Genomic DNA, 27,235 nt, shown 5'->3' on the forward strand with positions numbered 1-27,235 from the left:
TCTTAATGTAAATTTTTTATGGTCAAGTCAAACTATTGATCAAGCAAATAGAGTATAAATTCTAATGATAATTGATAACAATGTACAGGGATTAAGAGCTACCCCATATTGCTGCAAAGCAAGAAGAAACAGTGTACTGAATCCTGTAAGAAGAACTCCACACCATACAGGGATGCGGAAAAGCATATTCAGGGCAAATGCAGTTCCAATCACTGGGAAAACAGAATCCCCAACAAGGAGAAAAGAATTGTTACTAATGTAGATTCTAAATTTGATTAAGTGATGATTTGATTCTCATCATGAAGTACATAAGATTTCAAATGAAGGTACATACTAAATTATCAAAGACATGTGGCTTTTAAAACCTAGAACTAAAGACGTATATAATCATTACAAAAGCTAATCACATTTTCACAAGCCTTTTAACATAAATTTTTTAGCAATGACACCATGCAGATCATGAATTATTAAGCTTTTTTCACATATGTTCTCCAAGATGAGAGATTATGAAGTTTGTGACACATTGATAACAACAGCTCTATTCTTATTTGTTAAGCACTAAAATTGTAACAAGATTCAACATGGCCTCCAAATCCAGAAGTTTTTAGGAGAGACAAACATATTGAACAAATCTATCAATTTCAGACCTTTGCATTAACCATGAAATCAGCCCAGATTTTGTCACATAAACTCTTTACCACTTCAAGCACTGACAAAATCATGGTCAACATAGTGAATATTTTAGTTGTACTGTAGATGCATTGGATCAGGATGTTGGCAGTTATTTTATAATGATCAAGAACTAGATCATGTAGCGAGTTCTTGTTTTTGAAGTCTAGATTGTCACTTTAGAGCCTCGTAGCCTAGCCCAAAGGCCTAGACTATGAAGATTCGAGACTCTCAAGCATGTGCCACTTTCCAAATATTGTATGATAGTATGATCATGATGCATAAAAGTTTGAAATACAGTGAAATTAGGCATTAAAATATTTCATCCTTGGCCCAAGGACCTAGACTATGGAGAACTGAGACCACATGCCACTTTCGAAATATTATGATGCTCATTACTTAACTCCAAATTTAGAGTTAACAGCTAAAAATAAATTAACATAAGATTTTTACCATATTGTTTGGTTGAAACATTAGAATTGACAATGTTTTCTGAATGATGATTGGTTGCATGAGATGTTTGATTCTTCTCCTACTAGGGTTCCCTAGCTTGGCCCCCATGGCCTTCTTCCTTTTTGCCAATCCTCTTCCCTTTGATCCTTCATCCCTCATTTGCACTCCCTTCTCCCTCCCAAAGTCGTCCATCTCTCTAATTCCTCCCTCTTGTCACCCTCTTCTAAGCAATCTCATTTCGTCTCAAAGTAGGCTTCAGTGCCCCTCATAGAGATCCCTCCAAAAAATGTGGTGCATTCCATCAACGGACTTTTTCCAATAGACTTAATAGGCAGGTTTGTTGGCCTTTGACCCAAGCTTGCTTCTCTTTAAAAATGGATTGAGACTGTCTTGGCTCAGAAACTCTCAAGCTCATATGAGCTTCTTATCTATGGCAGGGGTTTTTCCTTGTCGGTTATCTTCACAAGATGAAAGGATGGCCCGGGTTCCATGGCTCAAGTGCCCTATTCTTAAACTAGCAATCTTCCTTTGACCTGCAAGAGGATGCCCTAAAGAAGGTTTGTATTAGGGTCAAACTACCAACTCTTTCACTACACCTCTAGAATAAGCCTTCAATGGAGATCATTCGAAACTCAATTGGTGCATTCCTTGATTGGGTTCCTCCTAAGCCTCAAATTGCCTCTTGTGCTTGAGTTTCGTGTCATGGTCAACCTAGAGAAAGGGCTCTTAGCATCCATTTCCATTAAGATTATGGATTGAATCCATAAGCAACAAGTACCTTAAGACCTTCTACCTTTTAAATGCTTGCATTGCCACACTCGTGGCCTCTTTTCCGAGCAATGTACTACACTTAGGCAATCACCAATAGAATCTAATCTTGATGCAAGGTCTCAAGATCCCAAAAGGAAAAAACACAATAAAGAGAAAAAACCCTTCCATGCACCTTCTTGTGCTGAAAATACCAATCCTTTCTCTAGTCTTCAAGATGTGAATTTGAAGATGGCTTGTGTTAGCATTTTAATTTGTCTCTTGCAAGAAACAATGGAACAGTACATACAGTTACACCATTCTTCAAATTATATATGAAAGCTCCCTAAGACCTAACTAAACCTAAACTAAAACTATAAACAGAATTCAAAAGTACACACACTAACAAGATTTCAACGGAGGTTTTGCATTAAATGTGAGATACTAGTTGACTATGTTTTTATCCAAATGCAAGTGCCAAGCTATTAATAGTTAATCCCTACAATGAGATTTTTACAATTTGTAGAGCTTCACTCCTTTTCAAGTCGAGATCAATTTCAAAGGGTACAAATCTTTCGAGCTAACCTCATATATTTTTGTTATGCATTCTTTTGCTTATGTGATTCATATTTTTATTTGGTTATTTCAATGATATTTGTGGCTCTCAATGCTTTCAAAGATAACAAGAGTTTCATTTTTCTTTAGAAAAGCCAATTCTTTTGTTGACCATCACTACAACATCAAATCAATGGTTTCCACAACGTTTTAAACATCCTTAGATCAACAAGATTATAATGTTGCACAATTGATGATGTTTCTAGCTTAGTGAACAATGAGTCCCACCTCACAAGAAATAAATCAGATTGGCATCATCTAGAAGTGAATGATCCAATGTAAAAATAAATGTTGTTAGTCTGATAACTTTATATTGTTGGGCCATTGCTTGGAGCAATATAAGTTGGCATCAATGGTGGGTCCTAGTAACTTTTGAAAAACCCAAACGAATGAAAGAAAGAAACATCAAAAATGCTATGTGGCACCATTGTGCAAGGTTTTGACATTGTCAATTTGGCAAGTTTTGGATGAACAATTCATTGATCAAATTTTGTTGGTACTATCATTTCAAGTTTGTGACATCAATCATCACTTGTTGTAGGAAAGGATATACAAAGATTGGGAATATTTGCTTGATTGAGACTTTCTTGGTTATGCTTGTGGTTATCTTGTCATCTTCTAACTTGATTGCCTTTATTTGGGCTTCTTCCAATTCAACAATTCCCATAGCCTAGGAGTATTTTGCGAGATGGCTTCAAAGTTGAGATTATTTTTCCAATGAGGTGATTTAATTACAACATCATCATGAGAGACCACTAATATTGTAATGTCCCCTTTTTAGCTTGTTCCTATTCTTGAGTGGTTAGCCTATCATTCGAACCCTCGTAGACTAATAATTGTGGATAGAGGATCTTCTGAGGCAGAGGCTCGGTTAATGGAGATTCTTGTCTTCTCCAGAATTCAATATGTTCCAGTTTGGTCTTCGTTTGAACAAGATTGGACTTCGTTTGGGCTCAATTTCATCTACTTATAGTAAGTCATGAGACGACTGAGAGGGACCCTTTCTATTTTTAGTAAGTCAGTGGGTTGGACAAAGGATAAAATGGTCAACTCCCCAGTGCAGACAGAATGAAGAAATATTGATTAATCATGGACTTATGCTTATTTGATTATTAATAAAGTGATAACTTTATTAATAAATTTTATTATGAGACCATTTAATGTTATATTATAAGTTATTAGTATTTCATAAAGAAAGGGTCATGTTCATCATTAAAAGAGGGCCATTTATTCAATTAAGTATGGGGGTCCAATATTAATTAAATGTTATAGATTTCCTCAATATGAAATGAAATAACATTTTAAATGTTATTTAAATGCTTTTCCTTGGAAATCGAACTTATGAGGAGTATATAAGTCTTTATATAAGTCTTCAAGCCAAAATCGATCTCATTATGATTGAGCATTTGTTATTCTTCATTCTTGAGTGGTGGGAAGAAATCAAGGGTTTCCAGCACTTGCAGCCATTGAAGATCGTCAACTGTTTAGTGTTGCAGCTATTTTGAGGTGGTGAAACATCCATTGACGGTAGCAATTGGAGTGGCTTCACTCAGAGGCCACATTTGTGCGAATTAGAGAAGGAATCAATCAAGAGCATCAAGTAGATTGTTGATGATAACGAGCAAGTTACTTTGGGCAGCGATCATTAATTGTTGGGCACATTATTTGCAGGCCGTACAACTCTCTAATCTCCAGCCATACCATTCTTCCAACCAAGCAATTCAAGCTTGTAATCAGTCCCAGCAGTGACTTATATGCAGCAGATTGAATTTGTAATCAGCTTCAGCAGTGGTTGCCTATAATCAGGTTTTGATAAAAATACTTAATCATCCCTTTGGGAATGTATTTGGTTTGTAAGTCGTTGAATAAATTGAATGAGATAGAACAGCAATGAAAGGAAGGAGAGGTTGCATGATAAATGTTTGATCTGATGTCTATGGTTATAATCTTCATAGATAGCATAATTGTTTGCATACCAACTGTTTGAATTAATGCCTAGTTGTTGTAGGTGCATATTGGTTTTCCTAGGATGCATGGAAAGTGTTTGACAATATGTCAACTCGTTGTACAAGTTGATTTCAGTCACTTATATGTATGAGAAAGGTCAAAAACAATTAGTATATCATTTCTATTATATTGTCAACCAATCATGCATCATTAGAGCATTCAAAAACATCATTTGCAAGCATTTTAATCACATTTGACATCATTCCAAGCAAGCATGAACAAACTGAAACACAAATCCAGCAAGCATAGAGACTGTATGCAAAGTGTTTGATGATATTCCTTGAGCCTCTAATCAGCAATTTGAGGTCAGAATTGGCAAAGAACACTACATTGGTATCATAGCCAACATCTTGCCATCCTGTGATCAGTTTTGATGTAGATGTCAAATGAGTGAAAGGGATATCAGATACTATAACAGGGAACAAAGAAGACAGCAGTATCAAAGTCCACAAGTGCCTAAAGTTGAGACATTTTCAGAGGCTTTGAGAGAAAGAGACAACGGTAAAGCAGTTCAAAACATGGCAGAAGATGAAAGGGATGCTAGAGCTGAAAGGAAGATTGATACCATGATTGACATGATGTCATGCTTGTTAGCAAAAATGGATCAGCGGGCTAATCAAAATTAGAATGAACAAAACAATTTCGGTGAAAACAGTGGTGTTCATGGAAATATTGGCAATAATGGCTTGGAGGGTAATGGAAGAGATAGGACAGTTGATCAGCATGTTACAACTACTAGAGGATCAGCCTCTAGACCCCTCTTTCCCACCTTCACTCCACGAGAAGAACAACCACATGTTTCTGCCCCTATACCTCATGCAGGTGAAGCACGGCAGGCATATTTAGAATATACCACCTTACCCCCTGATTTGAGAGAACAGTGAACCTTTGATCAGTTTATGAATCAAAGGAGTGGGAGGAATGGTGGAAGAAATGAACATCATGCTCCAGCACGAACTGATTACCAGCAAGCTCTTGGTAAGATCACAATGCCATTTTTTTATGGGAGTAGTAAGTGTACAACTAGGGCATGGGTGCAAAAACTTGATAACTATTTGTCATTGAGACCAATGCCTGAAGAGGACGCCATAAGGTTTGCTACACTACATTTAGAAGAAGCCGCTCATGAGTGGTGGTACCACAAATTGATTACTCTTGGTCATAATCTCATTACCACATATGATGAATTTACTAATAGGCTGATTGAAAGATTCGATGTCAAGGACCCTGAAGTAAACTTCCATGAGTTGGCACCATTAAAGCAACATGGGACTCTTGAAACATATGTTGCTGATTTTCAGAGATTGTCAATTATGGTTCCTAACATTAGTGAAAGAAGATTGGTTGTCTTGTTCATGGAAGGTTTGATGGAGCCACTAAGAGGTTGGTTAAAGGCTTTTGATCCACCAACATTGCAGGAGGCAATGAAGAAGGCAAGGAGCATGGAGTTCGCAGCCCCAAAATGTAGGAGTGCACATAAAAATGTTCCTTCTACCAGCAATGAGAGTCCTCAACAACTTGTTGATAAGAAAAAGAAATCTGCAACTTTGATGGATGAGGAGACTCAAGAAGTATTAAGAAGAAAGAAATTATAATTTTTTGGTGCAAAGAGCCTTACAGCAAAGAGCATGAATGCTCTTAGAGGCCTAAGGACAAAGCAAATCGCACAATGTGGGTGTATTATGAGGATTCAAATGCTGAAATCTCAGATCAGCAAGCTGCTTCAAGGGATGATCAGGGTGGAAAAGCTTCAACAGAGTTAGAGCCTTATGGGAATCTATCTCCTATGGCATTATTTGTTGATGAGCAGGGTGAGGTTACTTTCCAATTTAGAGGATCAGCTAGTGGGTAGCGTTGCATTGCTTTGCTTGACACTAGAGTAACGCATAATTTTATTGATGAGGGATTTGTGGCCAGATGTAGATTGCAGACAGAGGATTACAATGGATTTCGAGTCAGAGTTGCAAATGGATATACCCTCATGTGCACCAAATGGATAGGTAATCCCACCTTACGGCTGAATGATTATGAGCTACAAGCTGATTTTTATGTGGTCAATATGGGTACAGCGGATGTAGTCTTGGGCATGAAATGGCTCCAAGACAGAGAAGAATTGACCCTCAATGTACCTAAATTGGAAATGAGATTTGAAATGAATAACAGGACTTATGTGTTGAGGGGAATTGCAAATGGGAGCCTGCATTCTATCTCACTCTGTAGAGAGGAGAGCAAGAAGATAGAGCATGAGATCATTCGAGAGGGTTTCACGTTTGCTCATGACTCTAGGGGTTCAGAGTTGTTTGATTTAGATCAGCATGGAGAAATTGTTCACTTTGTGAACAATCCCTTGTTTGAGGCAGATGCTACATTGTCTTATGATAATCCACTCTTCGAAATAGATGTTGACCACTCTCTCGACCCCAGTCCTGAGGTGAGCATTGATTGTAGTGTTTGGACTCCTAACCATGCATCGGGATTTCAGACAGGACTCGCAAAGGAGTTTTCAACAGTGTACATGGTGAGGAATGCATATGCCTTCACATTTGATCCTCATGTACATGACTTATTTCAAATGCACAATTCAGAGGCGCATGTGATGGACAGTTTGTTTGATAGCTCACTTTGCGCAGAGATTGGGAGCAAGCATGGTCAGTCTCTTGACTTGCCTTCTCTTGAGGCTTATACTCCTGCGACACTTGATGAGGAGATTGAGTTGGTTCAGCAAATTCAGTTGGATCAGTTAGTGTTACAAGAGAAAATTAATGATGTCAGGGACATCACACAGATCTTCATTTGGGATCTAGAAGGAGGAGTTCATTTGTTCTCAAGATTGCTTGGGGACAAGCAATTTCAGGAGGGGCAAATTGTAATGTCCCCTTTTTAGCCAGTTCCTATTCTTGAGTGGTTAGCCTATCATTCTGACCCTCATAGGCTAATAATTGTGGATAGAGGGTCTTTTGAGGTAGAGACTTGGTTAATGGAGGTTCTTGTCTTCTCCAGAATTCAGTATGTTCAAGTTTGGTCTTCATTTGGCTCAGATTGGACTTTGTTTGAGCTCAGTTTCATCTACTTACCATTTATAGTAAGTCAGGAGACGATCAAGAGGGACCCTTTCTATTTTCAGTAAGTCGGTGGGTTGGACAAAGGATAAAATGGTCAACTCCCCACTATAGATAGAATGAAGAAATATTGATTAAACATGGAGTTGTGCTTATTTGATTATTAATAAAGTGACAACTTTATTAATAAATTTTATTATGAGGCCATTTAATGTTATATTATAAGTTATTATTATTTCATAAAGAAAGGGTCATGTTCATCATTAAAAGGGGGCCATTTATTCAATTAAGTATGGGGGTCCAATATTAATTAAATGTTAAAATATTTCCTATGAAATGAAATAACATTTTAAATGTCATTTAAATGCCTGTCCTTGGAAATCGAACTTATGAGAAGTATATAAGTCTTCAAGCCAAAATCGATTTCACTATGATTGAGCATTTGTTATTCTTCATTCTTGAGCGGTGGGAAGAAACCAAGGGTTTCCAGCACTTGCAGCCATTGAAGAACGTCAACTCTTCAGTGTTGCAGCTATTTTGAGGTGGTGAAACATCCATTGACAGTAGCAATTGGAGTGGCTTCACTCAGAGGTCACATTTGTGTGAATTAGAGAAGGAATCAATTAGGGGCATCAAATAGATTGTTGATTGTAACGAGCAGGTTACTTTGGGCAGCGATCATTAATTGTTGGGCACATTATTTGCAGGCTGTACAACTCTCTAATCTCCAAGCGTACCATTCTTCCAACCAAGCAGTTCAAGCTTGTAATCAGTCCCAGCAGTGACTTATATGCAGCAGATTGAATTTGTAATCAGCTTCAGCAATGGCTTCCTATAATCAGGTTTTGATAAAAATACTTACTCATCCCTTTGGGAATGTATTTGGTTTGTAAGTCGTTGAATAAATTGAATGTATTGATGTAATGTCTATGGTTATAATCTTCATAGATAGCATAATTGTTTACATACCAACTGTTTGAATTAATGCCTAGTTTCTGTAGGTGCATATTGGTTTTCCTAGGATGCATGGAAAGTGTTTGACAATATGTCAACTCGCTGTACAAGTTGATTTCAGTCACTTATATGTATGAGAAAGGTCAAAAACAGTTAGTATATCATTCTATTATATTGTCAACCAATCATGCATCATTAGAGCATTCAAAAAACATCATTTGTAAGCATTTTAATCACATTTGACATCATTCCAAGCAAGCATAAACAAACTGAAACACAAATCCAGCAAGCATAGAGGCTGTATGCAAAGTGTTTGATGATATTCCTTGAGCCTCTAATCAGCAGTATGAGGTCAGAATTGGCAAGGATCACTACAAATATATTGCAAGTAGTGAAGGCTAAGATATGTTCCTTTGGGTGTTAAGTGTTGCCCCCAAGGAATCTTATAAATTTCGTTCTTGACCCTTGTGGGAGTTTATGGAAAACAAGTGCCAAAGGACTAGCAATGGCTCCCATGTCAATGGAAGTGGAGGTGGATCATTGTCATGGGTGTTATCACACGTTGATTGAAATGGTTCTTTATCCAAATCTAGTCTTCTAGCAAAGAAAAAAATAAATTTTCAATGCAAGCTTGGCTTGTCTCTTGTTCCCCGACAAAGTCACCAAAAACTAGTAGCATTTCAATTTGACTCTTGCAAGACAACACAAAATGGAACAATACATATAGTTAAACCATTCTTCAAATTGTACGGGAAAGATCACTAAGAGCTAAGTAAATCTAAACCAAAACTATAAAGAGAATTCACAAGTATGCACACTAGACAAGATTTCAAACGAAGTTTTGCATTCAATGTAAATTACTAATCGACAATATTTTTGCCCCAAATGCAAGTGTTAGACTATTAACAATCAATCCCGATTGCAAGATTTTAGATTTCAATATATTAAGCGTAAGTGATAAAAATCAACCTCTTACTAGTTATAGCAAAGACCAGTATTTGGTCACAACATAGATATTTGAATGGAAAAGTGAAGGATGCTTGCTATTGGCTAAAGTAGATACCAACAAAACTACATGAAAAAGAAAAAAATTTAAATAGGCAAACACCACATGATTTCATGAAATATATAGCTAAATTTCATACACAACTACAATTTAGAAAGACTGGTCTCGCCAATAAAAAAATATTAACGAAATGTTTTTTTCAGCTTTGTTAGTTGGAAAATGGTTTATGTAACATAAATCTAGCATCAACTTGTTGATGGGTGAAAATGAGTCATAGGGCTCACCAACTTAAGAGATGGAAACCAACTCCTCTTTTGAAAGGAGACACAAGAATCTCCCCAAGGTCTCAAGATCACCAAGTTTTGGCTATGTTTGGATAGCTTCATTAGGCAATATCCAACTGTTCAACAAGAGGTTTGTAAGTATTCTAGTCTAAAATACAATTAATCAGTTATATACATTAAATGATGGCTCACTGGTTCATTATTTGCTAGGTGCTTGCAAGAAGAAAAGTAGAAAAATAAATATAATATACTCGTAGTCTAGCCAACTCTAACTAGCTAAGAGGATATTGCAAAAGATAAAGGGAAGAATAAAGGAAGGAAAATAAATGGGAAAGAAAAGGGTGAAAAGAGAGAAAGAGAGAAAGGGAAAATAAGTTGGTGATCCAATTAGCAACCATTGGCCTGCCAAGTTTCACTTGCAAACACAAGAGAAGCAAAAACTGTATTCCTAGCTCAACATGAAAGCAAGAGTGATGCAAGAATTAGAGGAAATATATGAAACTAATGATTGTTTGAAAATGAAAGAAGCAAGGGAGATAATCACCAAATTACTTGCACAAGCTATAACTAGTAGGTTCATTTATAGACATATATTAAAATCAAGACAATGTTTACAAGGAGGAAGTGAGCAAACTGTGTCGAATAACTCAGGAAAACTCCACCAAATTACCCAAAAACTTTGAAAGTCAGAAATACGATCAGTTTCCTTTATATATAGAAGCCTAGACCCAAAAGGCAATGTGTCCAAATGTAATTGGAAGGCAGCAAGGATCAATGCAAGTTGTGTATAAATCTTCATATTTTAATGTGTGCAGGCCTCTTTCATGTGCATCTCAACTAACTCTATTAAGAGGATTTGAAATCGAAGGAAGACCTACAACACATCAAGCTCAAAGTTAGGGATAATTTATTAACTCATTAGTTTCTATCTTATTATTTTTTAATTGAATTGGCACATGCAACTATTACTATGTCTTTGTCAAAAGGGTTGTAATGTAATGACTATGGAACACTTGTAAGACAATGACCTAGGATCTCTCCACAGCAATAAGGCAATTCATAATTCCAGAGGAGAAGTGGTGAGGTTATTTAACCCATTTGAGAATAACCCATATGGACCAAGCTTACCCCACAACATGCTAAAGTTTGAGTTGCTTGTATGAAAAGGAATACTAAGAAATTGTTCTAAACTATACCATCATTCAGTCACACCTTATTTTCTTGCTTAATTTATTTGTTTATTTCTTTATTTTCTTGTGTTTCAATGCTTTAGTTTATTTCATTAGCCTTTTGTTTGGGCCCTTTTTTGCCCTAGCGATTCCCTATTATAACAGTTGTAAATTCCAGTCACATTGATCTATTCTTGGTCATTTGTGGACATTAATCTAATTATTTCTTTTCAACCAACAAATTATTAACCTGCATCATTGAGCCATTTACATAAGTTAGATTCCAAAAACCACAGAGCTGCTGAACATAAATAATTTTCAAAAATAAATGCAATAATTTGAATACAATCTTTACAAATGCACATTTCAGCATCATGCCTTCCAAGTGTTGCGCATTCGTCTTTTTAACCAGTCCATAATTAGTTAAAGGTTGCTAGTGATGGTAGATACAGAAACAGATTTTCTTACTGAAATAAGGTGCCACAAAAGAGATGCACATGTTTATAAATCACAATTTTAAATCTATAGTTGACCATTTCAAGCCAGCATTCTCTAATAATTTTATAATGAACTAATTTCTACTAAGATAATACCTTCTGGAATATCACATGCCACAATGGCAATTTCAGCAATCACCCACAAGACAAAATTTGTTTTCCTTGGATATTCAGTTCTGCAGTGTTCTGCGAGATGTTTTCCTGCAGATAACTATTGTATATTAATAATCACATTTGGTTTAAGAACTGTTGTAAATCTATTATACAAATAATTTGTTCAAAACAGTAAATCACTACTACAGTTGTCCTACTATTATCAAAACAAGTCACTTTATTTCCCATGAAATTTTGAAGTGGGTCTGATATATTCAGCAAAGTGACCTGTCACAACTCCCAAATTGGCTGCCAGCGATTGGATCACCAGAGCAGCACAAGAGGCAACCAAAATGATCCACAACAACTGACACAAACAAATATAATTCCATTAATAAAGAGAAGTGTTATGATTCTTCTAGTCAATAAAAGAAAATGAAACCCTAGATGTTCATTTATAAAAATGAAAAATGATACTATAGGATTTAATAGATGATCTAAAATTAATGATGATGTACTCTATTCAGGAAGATTTCTAGAGAGTTATAGCCTTTCTAAAATGGAAAAGAATGTTTCAAGTAGAATATGCTGTCATTCAGTCACACTCTATAATTGATCCAGGATTTGACAGCCCACCTCATACTTGTACTGTGCTCCTGCCTGTAAATCAGTCTCAACTGCAAGACACATAAAAAACAAAATGGAACACCTCATTTTCCTTGCAAACAAATGCTGAAACTAATGAGTTTTGCATTACAAATTAAGAAACTTACAGTTGCCAGGATCAATATATGCTATTGAGACAAGAAACCCAGGACCAATATATGCAAACAAATTCTTCCAGCTATGCTTCTGCAGAAATATTAATGATAAACAAACAAATTTAAGGTAGAAATTATCTTATGAAACCCTTCTAAGAAACAAATTTAAAAGAATTCTGCACATATATACATTAAATTAGTTACTTTGGTATATTCACTTCCCACTTTTAGTTATGAATAACTGACTTTTGTATGTTATAACCACAGAAATATTTGGCATTCAAGTGGGAAAGAGAGATGGAGTATGAAAAGGTCATGGCGTTTCAAGGGAGAATTACAGACATATTTTAAGGCAATCAAGAACAGAAAAAGGCATTTTCACCAACTAATTGATCACTGCAAAATAGCAACCGCTGCAGGGAATTAAATTGGTCTTTCCTTAGCTATATTCTAAACATTACATGTATTAAACTGCGCTTTTTGGGTCAGTTTCATATTTATATTAACTGTGCAAACTATTTTAATTGTGAATTATAGTTTGTTATATTGAAATTTGAAATATATAGAAAAAAATGAATATTACACACTGCCAGGCTTGTTATTTATGAATGATGCAGCTTGTGTAGAGGATGACCATGGCCTACTAACAAGCCGTGTGTGTGTGTGTGCGGGCACACACACACACCAGTCTATGATAGGGCATGCAATGATTTAAATCAGTAACTTTTAGCAGTTACTTCATTAGATCAGTCCTGTCCAGATACTTCAACCACTTTGTCAACCACCTCGCTGCACACACACACACACGTCTATGATAGGGCATGCAATGATTTAAATCAATTCGTTTTAGTGATTACTTCATTAGATCAGTCCTGTCCAGATACTTCAACCAGCTTATCACCATTTAAGGCATGGGTTCCTACCACCTACTCTCTCTCTCTCTCTCTCTCTCTCTCTCTCTCTCTCTCTCTCTCTCTCTCTCTCTCTCACACACACACACACACACGAGTCTATAATAGGGCATGCAATGATTTAAATCAGCTTATTTTAGTGATACTTCATTACATCAGTCCTGTCCCAGGTAATTCAGCCAGTTTGTCACCATTTAAGGCGTGTTTTGGGTTCCTACCACCTAGTCACACACACACATCAATCTATGATGGGGCATGCAATGATTTAAATAGTCTTTACCTGCACTAAAAGCCAGGGAAAATGCACTGCAACAGGTAGCCTAATACCTGTTCTTAACAAACAAGAAGCTTCTTCACATGAAGAGGAGAAGTCTTTGTGATATCACTTGCTACTGCAGATTTTTTGGATAGAATAAATATGTTAGAAGGAAGAGAGGATATATTTGAAACTTTGATGAGTCAGAATAAAAAGAAGTATCACAGGAATAATTAATGTTACACGTTTTCTTGGAGAGATGTGAGTTATATTACATCAACAAATAGGACTATTGCATCAATCTTACAATATATACCTATTAAAGCCAGAACAACTAACATAAATCCCTTTTCCTAGAAGAATTGACATGCAACTTTTCTGATACTATTCAATTCACCTCTGAGAAGAAATGCCGATTCTCGCCTGATGTCTTCAACTCCTCTAAGGGTGAACAAGAATGCCTCTTCTTGAAACATCGCATTACATGTTGAATTCACAAAAACCTTTTAGGCATCAGCTGCACCATATCCCATATAAAATGTGTAGCCATCCTTGCTCATACAAATGTCCCCAAGGTCCTCCAAGAAAGGGTAGTTCTAAGATTTAGACTAAATTGAGAGTGAAATCAATTCCAAAAGGGTTTGGCTTCTAGGTATCTCAATAAATACATGAACAGTAGTTTCGATTTTGTCACATATAGAATATGGAATACCAGCCCTTTGAATCTTTTCCATGACTGACAACCCCAATTATAACATCAAACATCCTGCACTTTGTACTGAACATGAAGAGTTGCAGCCCCACTCGTAAGGAGTTTAACCAATTGAATTTCTCCAAGGTAAATTCTAATGTTACTCTCTATTTTCATGTGTGTTTGGTTCATGTGGTTTCTTAATTGGACTTTATGCATCCAGCCCACACATTCAAACATGTCAGAATGAATATAACAGAAATGTTTAGCTCATCACAAGCATGGTTCTTGTTTATGACAGAGAGTAGGAGTAAATTTCATTCATATACAGTCAAAAAGAATTGGCACACTTCTTCCTTCATATACTATCTAAAGAACCAGCACAATTCTTTACTAGACCATTGTCTGTGAACTTTGTCGTTTGGAATGATCACATGTTAGTAGTAGCACTAGCAACCATGGGATGTAAAGTCTAATGTGTAAGCATTGTAGATACATACATGAGTATGTACACAATTGCATAATGGATATGGAATATAGATGGCACCATATCTGTAACAAACATCAGTTTGCACCCTCATGTATGTTGATTTGGAATGGCACATAAGTGAAAGTAAACGCATATTGGTGAATCATTCATACAAATATCTAGGTTTATTACAGATCAATGAATGTGTCATACCCCCAATCTGACAGCAGAACCATGATATGAAATAGTCTTATGAATGTAAGACATCACAATTTAGAATCGTGCATCTTGCCCCAATCGCAACACATAACAGATCTCATTAGATATATTATCAAGATCATTCCCAAATCGGTTGGCAAAAAGAAAATAACTTGTTAAGGAAGATACATCATATTCAAACATTAACAAGCCAACTCAGCATATAGTAATGAGAATATCTCTGTGAACTGCATCCACATAAGAAGATCCGCTAAGACAGCGATCTCATCATTGTTTACTAAGTAGTGGTTTCCATATCTACAAAGGAGGTAATTACAAAGGATGTACCGCAAGTCTTATTTAAGGGGACATGTTGAATTAATAACAATTAAGATAACAATGGTCAGAGGTGGCAAAAGGTAAAGGTCGCCAAGTAATGCGATTAAGGGATAACCAATGGCAGCGATTGGAAATGAGAAGACACCATCCAAGTTCGAAAAGGTATGACCATTTCTGAATAAGCAGCAACCCTCCCAAAAAGATGTCACCCTTTAGAAGGACACTAAGTTATAAAAGGAGGGAAGATAAGGGAGAGAAGAGGAGCAGCATTGAATCACAAGAAAACACCATCAGATCGAACAGAACAAGGAATCATATCCATAAGATATCAGTCATCATTCAATATTACATCTTGAGGATCATCGATGGAGAATCAAGCACAAATCAGCAATAAGAAGCAGACTCAGAAATCGGGAATATTGCACTAATTACAATCATCAGATCAGAAGCAATTACAGGAGTTAAACAACAAGATAATATACAGATCGGGCATAGGAAAGCAACAGACCCCTCGTTATTTCAAAACTGTTATTTAACAATTGCTCTTGTGGTATTAATATTGCCTATACACTATTTATCAATCAATTATTAATTGTTATATATATATATGTGTGTGTGTGTGTGTGTGGGTGTGTGTGTGTGTGTATATATGTATATGTATATGTATATATGTATATATGTATATGTATATGTATATGTATATACATACATACATACATACATACTGTAATGAACCCTTGCTGTACCTGCCTCGCCTTACTGATAATTAGGGGCCTGATCTGTTCACCGAAGGTTTTATTTAGGGCCAAATAAATGGATTTATGGTTTCCTGCAACATTATAGATATTTCATTTTATATGTTAGCAGTAATATTAAATCAGTGGCATAATTATTGCAATACAAAATACATAAACGACCCATTCTAGACTTTGAGGACTCTCTAGGTTGGTTGGGCTACCCATCCAAACCCATCCCGTCTCTTACGGCTAATAGGGCCACCTGAGGATGGGCCCAGCATACCTCTGGACTGCCCTCATTATCTTGAATGTACTAACAAACAGAAGATAACAAGAAGATAATAAATGCCTTCAGAAACATAGATTCATAATTATAGAATTAGCATTACTTGATTAACATTTATCCATTCTAATAATTTGTAGGGGCTGATTCATAACGTTTGTGCCTAGTTGCAGGAATATGACTATCATTAATTAGTATGCCTTTTCTTTGCTTATTTTTTGCGTCTGTGAATGAACGAATTATGTTTATTCTCCTGTCTAATACTAAAGTTCATTTTAATGAATCATACTAAACCTGATATTGCAGGTTACCTATTTGGTGTGAAAGATAAGTTCATTTTACCCTTTTTGCTCATTACAGATGTGTTTAGTTCATTGGCAAGAATTGTTATGCATGGAACCGATTTAGCAATTAATTTGGGCCACTAGTTAGATTATATTAATTACTGTTATATGAAGGATGAATTAAAGGAAAGAAGATTGAATACGACATTTCGACACCCAGACGGACTAGCCTGAGAACGTACCACACTGCTAGCGATGGGGAGAGATGCTTACTAGGTGCTGGTTCTTCATCGCTGGGAAGAACCAACAACTAGCCCTCCACATTGTCCGTTGTCTGATGCGCTCACTGGCTAATCCTTATGGTTGTCCAGGCATCATAATATATGAAACTGAAATAAATATTATTGCTGAGTAACAAAGTTACCTGTTAGACGCTTCTCCCTTTCAAACATGGCGTCTATTCCAGAGGTGACTTGGGAATGGATGTGTCCCTTCATCACTCACACTAGTTAAGATAAAACGCATTTAAGCAGTAAAATAATTTATGCATTGGAAGAAAATATTTAAGCTGGGAAGAACCAACAACTAGCCCTCCACATTGTCCGCTGTCTGATGTGCTCACTGGCTAATCCTTATGGTTGTCCAAGCATCATAATATATGAAACTGAAATAAATATTATTGCTGAGTAACAAAGTTACCTGTTAGACGCAATTCCCTTTCAAACATGGTGTCTATTCCAGAGGTGACTTGGGAATGGATGTGTCCTTTCATCACTCACACTAGTTAAGATAAAACGCATTTAAGCAGTAAAATAATTTATGCATTGGAAGAAACTATTTAAGTTGGGAAGAACCAACAACTAGCCCTCCACATTGTCCGCTGTCTGATGCGCTCACTGGCTAATCCTTATGGTTGTCCAGGCATCGTAATATATGAAACTGAAATAAATATTATTGCTGAGTAACAAAGTTACCTGTTAGACGCTTCTCCTTTCCCTTCTCTCCTTGTCACTCCCTTCTCCTGTGCTTCCCTTGGGGTGCGGGGTTCATACCTCTTGAAACCACGCAATTCCCTTTCAAACATGGCGTCTATTCCAAAGGTGACTTGGGAAAGGATGTGTCCTTTCATCACTCACACTAGTTAAGATAAAACGCATTTAAGCAGTAAAATAATTTATGCATTGGAAGAAAATATATGTTTATGTACATGTATAGTTTATGTTTCTAGTCATTTCCGCTGTCTACAGGGGAATATGACACATACATATATATATATATATATATATATATATATATATATATATATGATTAGATATAAAATGGATGTCAAAAATCTGCTTGTAAACCGCCATCATGTACAGAAGGAAGAAGGTGTAAGGAAGGGGTAAATCATGAGGATTGTCATCTAGGTAGGATACCCCAAGTGGATGTCCATGTTTCCTAACACCAGGGCCAAAGCTTCACTCTTGGGCTTGGATAGGACAATCAAGGAACCTCCATCACGATCCCCTCTCTGACTCTATAATGATGGCTATTAATCATAGGAGATGAAGCATGGATAGAGAAAGCCGGTACAAGCACACCACTAGGTAGGATACGCCAAGTGGATGTCCATGTTGCCTGCCATCAAAGCCAAGAGGGCCAAAGTTCCTCTCTTAGGCTTAGTGTGGGATGGCTTCAGGTGGACCTATCATGCTTCTTCTCCCACACCCTAATGTGTTTGAAATGATTTTATAGGTATTATATGAATATCATGTGTTATAGACTAACCCTAACAATGGATATATATTATATGTGCATGTGTTTCTTATGTTATGATTGAGGATCCAATTCTAGGATCACATAATTTTAAGAGATACTCTAATTGGTAAAGATGTAACCCTAACCCTAATTTGTTGCAATGGTGATTCCAAGGCAATTAGGAAGGGGAGATAATAAATGGTTTCAGAGCATTGTTTCTGTGTGGCACAAACCTATGTAACTGCCATATAATTAAGGTTAACTATCATGCTTCTTCTCCCACACCCTAATGTGTTTGAAATGATGTTATAGGTATTATATTAATAGCATGTGTTATAAACTAACCCGAACAATGGATATATATTATATGTGCATGTGTTTCTTATGTTATGATTGAGGATCCGATTCTAGGATCACATAATTTTAAGAGATACTTTAATTGGTAAAGATGTAACCCTAACCCTAATTTGTTGCAATGGTGATTCCAAGGCAATTAGGAAGGGGAGATAATAAATGGTTTCAGAGCATTGTTTCTGTGTGGCACAAACCTATGTAACTGCCATATAATTAAGGTTAACTATTCCTTGGCGGAGTAAAGACAAATAGGACATGTAATATCCCTTACTAATAATGGGGTAAAATAGCTGAATTTGGACTTAAGGGATATTGTCAAACAATTGGTATGCACGCTGAAACTTACAACAACTTATTGCACAAGTAACGAAGTGATATGCAAAAGATTCTTCAAATCAGACTTGTATTCACCATTGACATTTTGTCAAACAATTATCATACATGCTTCAGACTTAACATTTCAATATTCAGGTCTGCTATAAAGAGTTTTTAATTGTATTTCAGACCTTGCATTTATCGTGAAAAAATCTTTCTTACAATGATCAATTACACATCTAATGGCTGCTCCCTAAATCTGAAGACAAATACTCAGAAAAGATGACCAAATGACAATCCAGAATGAGCTGAAACCTGATTTGCAGATGCGGATCTGGAGGATGATGCTGGGCGATAATGACTGAGTGTTTGGGCAATTTTTTATGTCCTCTAATCACAAAATCGCCCTGCCTGAGGATTGCCGCCCAACCTAAGAACTTGCAGGTTAAAACATAAATAAATGTCACCCTTCTAAGCCTCCAAAATATGATCAAAATGATGTCTAAGCCAAGGCGATCTGTTTGGGCTTCTGCCCTTAAAATTCTGACCCTCCAGCTGACAATAATGAAAAAAACCCTGAGAAATAAGAAGTCTGGTCGGACCTCTGGCAGACCTGCAAAGTATGACAGAACTCTTCCAAAATGCACCTAGAGCACCTCAATGTGCCCCCACATAGATCGCCTATCTCCCTAGGTAGAAACAGATACAAAAGCAAGCTTCATAAGCCCAAACCATGGGTTCCCTTGTGCCATGGTAGATCTGCAAATTGCCATCTTCAGCTCTTCAAAAATCTGGAAGAAATCGCCTAACCCTGAGATTGAAGAAGCAAGCAATATCATGTAATTTGAAGCCTTTACTTGACCAGTTCGAATTAATTCTCTAAATTGCCCCTGCTGCTGGTGTAGATCTCAGTAATCGATTGTTAACCGCTCCTTGGATTGTTTTCAAACTATAAATACCATTATTGAGCTCCTCAAAGGTGGAAAAATGATGAAATTGTGGGTTTAGAAGTCTGCTGCAAATTTTCTTCAGAGTTCAGACCTTATTTAACTGATTTCCTCCTTCAAAATCACCTCCACAATGCTTCAAAGAAATCGTCTAGCCTCCTCAAGCAATTCGTTGCACATAGGAATCATGTAAGGTAAGCTGAAAGTAATCCAATACCCTTATACCCTGAAAATGTCATGAAATCCTCAATAAGCACAATGTGAAGGACTGAATTATCCTCCACTCTCAGCTGCAACCCCTCGGAAGGTCTTTCACTCCCTAGGTTATGCTATCTATGGGAGTTTTCGTTCCCAAAGACCAAAGTCTACAGACACCTCTTGGTTCTACAAAACCAGTTCAATTCAAATATCAATTCTCCAATCTGTCTTGAAGCTTCATCTTGATCTACTTGAATACTTTTTCACCCCAACATCCAAAAGCTTCTAGAATTAATATTAATTCACTTAAGTGACTTTATGATATAATATTTAATTAAGTCACTTTATTAAATTAATTAAATATAAAGTCATCTTTTAATTTTTAATTTATTTTGATAACTTTATAAATAATTAACTTGATATTATTAATTAAATTAATTAATCAAGCTATCCATAAAATATACCATTAATTTGGACAACTTAATTAATTAAATTAATTAATTAATTCTTCTTCAAAATGGGGACATTATAGGACAACACTACACCTCTATATGTGCGTGCCTTTCAAATGTATGATTATGCATGGCATGTATTTGTATGGCTTCATGCCCTATGTGTATTTATACTTCATGCTTTATGCACTATATTATACTTCATGCCTTAAGTGTATTCATGTGTATGCCCTACATGTATGCTTCATGCATATGCCCTACATGTATGCTTCATGCGTATGCCTGTTGTGACGTTTTCACACATCGCCCCATTGCAAATGGGGACCCATGTTTTTTGCTTTTTAGGGTTTGTCTTTTTAGGTTTTTTAGGGTTTTGTCAGTTAGCCTTTGCATTTTGAGTGTCGCCCGGGGGATCACATGGATAAGCAAGTCCGGCTTGAGTGAGGTCCTGATCCTGAAATTTGGCTAAGTCTGGAATGTCCTGATCCTGAAATTTGACTAAGTCTGGAAACTGAAAAACCTCAAAAAACTAGATTTTGCAATATAACTCCTGGAGGTCTGAAACCACTCTCAAACATCCTGAAAGTATATATGGAATATAACTTAAAGTATAAGAAAGAAGAAACTTATACTTAAATGTTATATTCCATAAAAATTATCCTGATAGAGAGTTCAAAAAGTCAAATTTCGCTCCTGTCCTTCACTGAGGATCCAGAGCGAATTTCGCTCCTGTCCTTCTCCAAGGGACCAAGGCAAAGCGCTCCTGTCCCTCACCAAGGGACCAGGGCGAAAATACTTATTTGAGCCATTCCTGGCCTTGTTTGGTCAAATTGAAACATCAAAGACACAATGAAGGACGAAATGAGCATGATAGAGCATCCAGACTTGATCAAAAACAATGAAATGATGAAGTTTTTGCCTAGAAGGTCAAATTCGCTCTTGTCCCTCACTGAAGGACCAGAGCGCTTTTCTTTATATGCACAATTTTAGACCTTTTTTGGACATTAACTTTTATTCATAGCATGAAGTAAGATGATATCTTCCTTAGCCAAGACATTTTTTGATGAAAATTGTAACGATTTGGCCTAGAGAGCAAAACTCGCTCCTGTCCCTCACTGAAGGACCGGAGCTTGAATCCCAAATTTGCATTATCCTCACAAGACTTAAATAATTTTGCGATTGGAAGAGGCCAAGGGGAGTGTGCTCTGTCCGTTGAATATAATTTAAGTGGGCCACAAAGGAGAAAACCAACCTAAATGACAAGTTCGCTCCTGTCCCTCACCCAGGGACCAGGGCTATTTTCAAAGGGCGCTCCTGTCCCTCTCCAAGGGACCATAGCGATTTTCCCTCAAGGCAAGTTTTTGGCAAAAGGAAAGCAAGTTTCGCGTTTGAGGTGGGTGGAGGAAGACACAATCGATCCGTTGAAGATAATTTTCGAAGCTAGCAAAGGACGAATTGGCTTGTAATTGCAAAAATGCTCCCGTCCCTCACTGAAGGACCGGAGCTTGAATTTCAAATTTGCACTGTTCTTGCAGGATCAAGACAATTTTATGATTTGAAGAGACCAAGGAAAACATGATTTATCCATTGAATATAATTTGGAAGGCTAACAAAGGACAGATAAGCTTGGATTTGCAAAATAGCTCCTGTCCCTCTCCAAGGGACCAGGGCGAAAAACTTAATATCCAGTCCTTCTCGCCATGTTTGGACAAATCTAAGCCAAGGCGCGAATTTGAAATGATGTTTAAAATGCCTCGAGGTGGAAAGGAGTTACAAGGACCACGAATTTTGATGACAATTGGCAAAGGGCGCTCCTGTCCTTCACTTAAGGACCAGGGCGAAAATCTTGGGAAAGCACGTTTTTGCCTTGAAGAAACGGGTTGAACATACATAGAAGAGATGAACGAAGGTCATTGCTTACCTCCAAACTTGATTTGGCGATCTAAAGGACAAAGACCAAGGACAAAAGATGAAATCGCTCCTGTCCCTCACCAAGGGACCAGGGCGAAAATGCTTTAAAGTGCACTCATTTCAAAGATCGAATAAATTGAACTCGAAATTCTAAGTAAAAATGCCATCTTGGACGTCAAAAATGAGGTCTTGGACGTAAAAAACAAGAAGTGTGAGGTCCAAAAGGTATAGGCGCTCCTGTCCCTCTCCAAGGGACCAGAGCGATCTTGTTGATATCTATTATTTTCCCATGCTTGGGCGCCAATATGCTTCAAATTGCAAATTCAATAAAACCTTGAAATATTTTGAAATTAAATTGACATTTAATGAAGGTGCATGGCATTTAATAAATTAATTTTTGAGCCTTAGGAAAATCGAAATTTTAATTATAAAGGCATTTAAAATTAATTTTTATTAAATTAAAATTAAAAGATGAAGCGCTTGAGGTATTATTTTTATTCATTTTATCAAGTCGGCCTCTTCCTTTTTTAATTTTATTTATTTTTTGCCTTTACTTGCAAGGTCGGCCTCATGGGTAAGTGGAAGGTGAGCGCTCTATATATTGGAGGTGTTTTTTTTTTTTCACAATTCAAATCATTCTTGCATTATCTCTCATGCAAACTTGAAGAGCAATTTGAGGAAGGCGAAATTCACCTTGAAGGCTATTGGAGAGGCGTATTTCTTGCTAGATTGGAGGATAAATTCCAGATGTTTTGAAGGTATTTGAAGGCAAATTTCCAGATTTTTGAAGAGGAAGGTGGAGTTCTTTTCCAAGCTAAAGGAGGTGCATTGTATCCAAGGGAGAGCTTTGATCTACACTTTGCCTAGCAAAATTCATCTATTTTTACATCATTTATTAGAGTTAATTCTCAAGAGGAGGTATGGCAAAATCATCTTGACACCCTTATTCAAGGTTTGATTTTTTTTAGACATTTGTTTTGGAAAATCTAAGTATTGCGTAGTTAATTAGGAAATGATAATTCAAAGATTTATCATAAGGTTTCCTAATTAAAATCTTAAATCTTCCTTTTAAAGTTTAATTTTTAGATTTCAAGATATATTACTAATTTTGAAATGTTGTGTAGGTATCAAGATGGCGACTCCAAGCTCGAAAGATCTACAAGTCGGAAGACTCTCCTCAAGGAAAATCAAGCCAGATCAAGAACGATCAAGCAAGGACAAGGACGACCTTCTTCGCTCCAACCTAGCATCGACAAGGACGACCTTCTTTGGACTAACATCATCAAGGGCGACTTCTCCAATCCAATATTCCAAGGCGAGGTACATCAATCATCCTACAAATCAAGGACACAAGAAGTCAGAGCAAGGGTTCGTTGAAGAAGCAGATAGTTCCAGAAGAATTAATTAAAGCTAGCTTCTCAACAACATCAAGTTGAATATTTACCAAGTTACAAGTGTCAGACGAGGTGGCATCCTAGTCATCACTTCTCCAGTCAGTGTGATCCACCTCAGCATGTCCAGATTCAATGTACCTAACTCATGGAAGGTGGCACAAACTCCGATGTACCTACCCCGGCTATCCATTGGTAGATTTTTCTAGAGAGGACATGTGTCCAAGCAATACAATTTTATCATTGGTCAAGCATTAAAAGTTATGTAATGGTTGTAACAAACCCTAATTAGGGTTTTCATTGTTGAATCTTGGCCATTGATCTCGAATTGATCTAAGCCATCGAATTGTATTGAGGGCACTATATAAGCCCTGGCATTTCATTTTGTAAAGGCAGTTAGGAAGGAGTTGGAAAGCGGTTAGAAGACAAATAGAGAGTAGTTAGCTAGTTGATAGAATAGTAATTAGAGTAGAGTAGAGAGAGAAGGCAAAGATTGTTGCCAAGATGTTGTTGTAAAAGACTTGTAACTTCATTGAAGAAATGGTGAAATTTATGGGTCGATTCGACAATTTGCATGGTCTCTATACTTCTCATATTTGATTTCATGTTATTAGATGAGTGGAAGAAATGTGCTTGATTGATGGTGAAATTCGTATATCCATACTACTAGCAGTTTGTTGATTGCAGACTTGCCTTGCGTAGTCAACTGGAATCGTTCAGCCTAAGCTTAACTTCAATTGTCGCTTCTTCATTGATATGCATCAACCTGATGGTGTCTATGCCTGCAGTGATGATTTGAACATCATAAAACTTTCCTTCGAAGATCGCACTAGCCTTGTGGAGATGGTCCTGCGATGTCAAAACAAGACCTAGTTAGAATTTCATCAAAGATCAATCATTGCTCCTACATTCTTAGTATTAGGATTAGATCCTTTCCTCGCCCTCATCTTTTTTCCTTTTTTTAAGTCAAAGCTAGTGAGATCCTGTGTTCCAGCAATATTCAAAGGCAAATCAGAAGTTCAATCATCAAATGTAAGTCCCCTTGTGATTCCAGCAAATCACATCATACCATTGGAGCTTATCCACACGTAGAGACCCTACATCAAAGAACCTTGGAGTCATCCTGATTGATCCTTTTTCGCGATATCTTCAGCAATCAGAGGCTTTATTCAAGAGAGGATAAGTACCCTTGGGTATTTTATTCTGTGTTAGGCTGTGTACAAAATACACGTCAACAATGCCCTACATGTATGCTTCATGCTTTAAGTGTTTCATGTGCATGTGTATGTGCTACATGTATGCTTCATGCTTAATGTGTTTCATGTGTATACTTCATGCTTTATGTGCTAAATGTATGCTTCATGCCTTAAGTGTATTCATGTCTATGTGCTACATGTATGCTTCAGGCTTTAAGTGTTTCATGTGTATACTTCATGCTTTAAGTGTTTCATGTGTATACATCATGCTCTATGCACTACATGTATGCTTCATGCCTTAAGTGTATTCATGTGTACGCACTACATGTATGCTTCATGCTTCAAGGGTATTCATGTGTATGCCTCATGCTTTATGTGTTGTGTATTCACATGTATACTTCATGACTTAAGTAAATTCATATGTATACTTCATGCTTTATGCACTGTGTATTTATGTGTATACTTCCTGACTAAAGTAAATTCATGCTTTATGCACTACATGTATTCACATGTATGCTTCATGCCTCAAGTGTATTCATGTGTATCCTTCATACATGTATACAAATCATGTGTATGACTCATGTTTTCATATGTTTGATTCATGCTTTACGTGTATTCAAATGTGTGATTCATAACTTGAGTGTATGATCACTGCCTTACGTGTATTCAGATTCATGCCTTGCATGTATTCATGTGTATGATCATGCCTTACGGGTGTTCCTGTGTATGATCCATGCCTTACCTATATTCATGTGTACACTTCATGCTTTAAGGGTTTGCTTCATATGTTTTCAGCATGTTTATTCCATGAGTACTATTGTCATGTATATCTCAAGTCTTATGTGTATTCATGTGCATATGTCTCATATTTATGCTTCATAGCTTGTGTGTATTTATGCCCTACATGTCTTATGTGGAAGCTTCATGCCTTATGTATATTCCATGCATATGAGTATTTATAGGTACTGTTGATGGGGAAATTCAGCACTTCCGTCAACACAGAATAGAATGCAAGAGTCTATCCTATTCTCTCTTGAGTAAGGGAACTTTGTACGCCTTCCAACTATCCAAACAAAGTAACCTCAAGGTTCCTAATCTCAGGTCATGACTAAGCTCAAGTTAACTCACTGCTGATGTCACTTGTTGGTAATCACAAAGGGAACTTATGCCTATTTTCTGGATGGATTTTCAGGATAAATGCTATAGACAACCTTTTAAATCCAAAGGCCTTATGAACATCAGATTTTCAACATATGTGATTCTTTATTAACTACTTCCACAACTGATTTCAAAAGAAATAGCAAAAAGTAAGGGTTTAGAGAGCTAACCTAGCCTAAATGAAATGATTTCCAAAACAGTAGACAAAGCCCTTAAAAACAAGGCCCAACTTTGCCAATATAACACAACTTAGCATGGGTTGGTGCAATCTTCAAAGGATTAAACAGATTTTCAGATTTCCAAAACATATATATTGAATTCAAAACACATCAAGCAATTGAATAAAGACATTCAGCAATTGAACTAAAGCTCTAAAAAGTTTAGACTAACCATACATAGAAATCGACATTCAGCTAATTCCTAATGGTATGAACAAAGACTTCATCAAATACAAGCTCAAAAATCATTTCAAAGGATTAAACAGATTTTCAGATTGCCAAAACAAATATATTGAACTCAAAACACATCAATCAATTCAATACAGACATTCAGCAATTGAACTAAAGCTCTAAAAAGTTCAGACTAACCATACACAAAAATCAACATTCCGCTAATTCCTGATGGTATGAACAAAGACTTCATCAAATACTAGCTCAGAAATCATTTCATACTAACATGCTTAAAGAAAACAAATAAATTGAAGAAGGCAGAACCATTCACTCACATGAAATAACACACTGATTACTTTGTCAATAATTTTTGTATTGATTTCAATGAGTTTCTGCAACAATTATGAAAACTTCTTACAAAAATGAAAGAGGGCTTGCCCCTTCTATAGATTTTAGTAACTAGATGAATGGTCAGGATTTAATCCATTCTATGGCCCAAATTCATCCCCTAAAGACTACAGCATACCAATTTAAGGATTCACATCACATCCTAACTAAATTGCAACTACCACAATTAATCCCATCAAAAAGCAAAAGTGCATGGGGCTCAAGACACAAAAAAGGTAACTTTCTAGTTGAACAAATAACCAACCTTGGTCATCGTGTTTTTATCTTTATTTTAACCCAAAATAGATATTTCCT

General features: G+C 36.6%; 1 protein-coding gene across 1 annotated transcript in view; it reads right to left on the minus strand.

The window, feature by feature from the left end:
* LOC131079328 (metal transporter Nramp3) overlaps positions 1-27,235 on the minus strand; it is a 106,111-nt gene that overhangs the window by 66,289 nt on the left and 12,587 nt on the right. Inside the window, exons 3-7 of the mRNA XM_058017233.2 lie at positions 12,327-12,405; positions 12,190-12,230; positions 11,842-11,920; positions 11,557-11,661; positions 103-212 (exon numbers count right to left, since the gene is read on the minus strand). Of these exons, the coding sequence (XP_057873216.2) occupies positions 103-212; positions 11,557-11,661; positions 11,842-11,920; positions 12,190-12,230; positions 12,327-12,405 (414 nt within the window). The remainder of the gene's footprint in view (positions 1-102; positions 213-11,556; positions 11,662-11,841; positions 11,921-12,189; positions 12,231-12,326; positions 12,406-27,235) is intronic.

Source organism: Cryptomeria japonica, chromosome 11, assembly GCF_030272615.1.
Source record: "Cryptomeria japonica chromosome 11, Sugi_1.0, whole genome shotgun sequence".
NCBI classification, from domain to species: domain Eukaryota; kingdom Viridiplantae; phylum Streptophyta; class Pinopsida; order Cupressales; family Cupressaceae; genus Cryptomeria; species Cryptomeria japonica.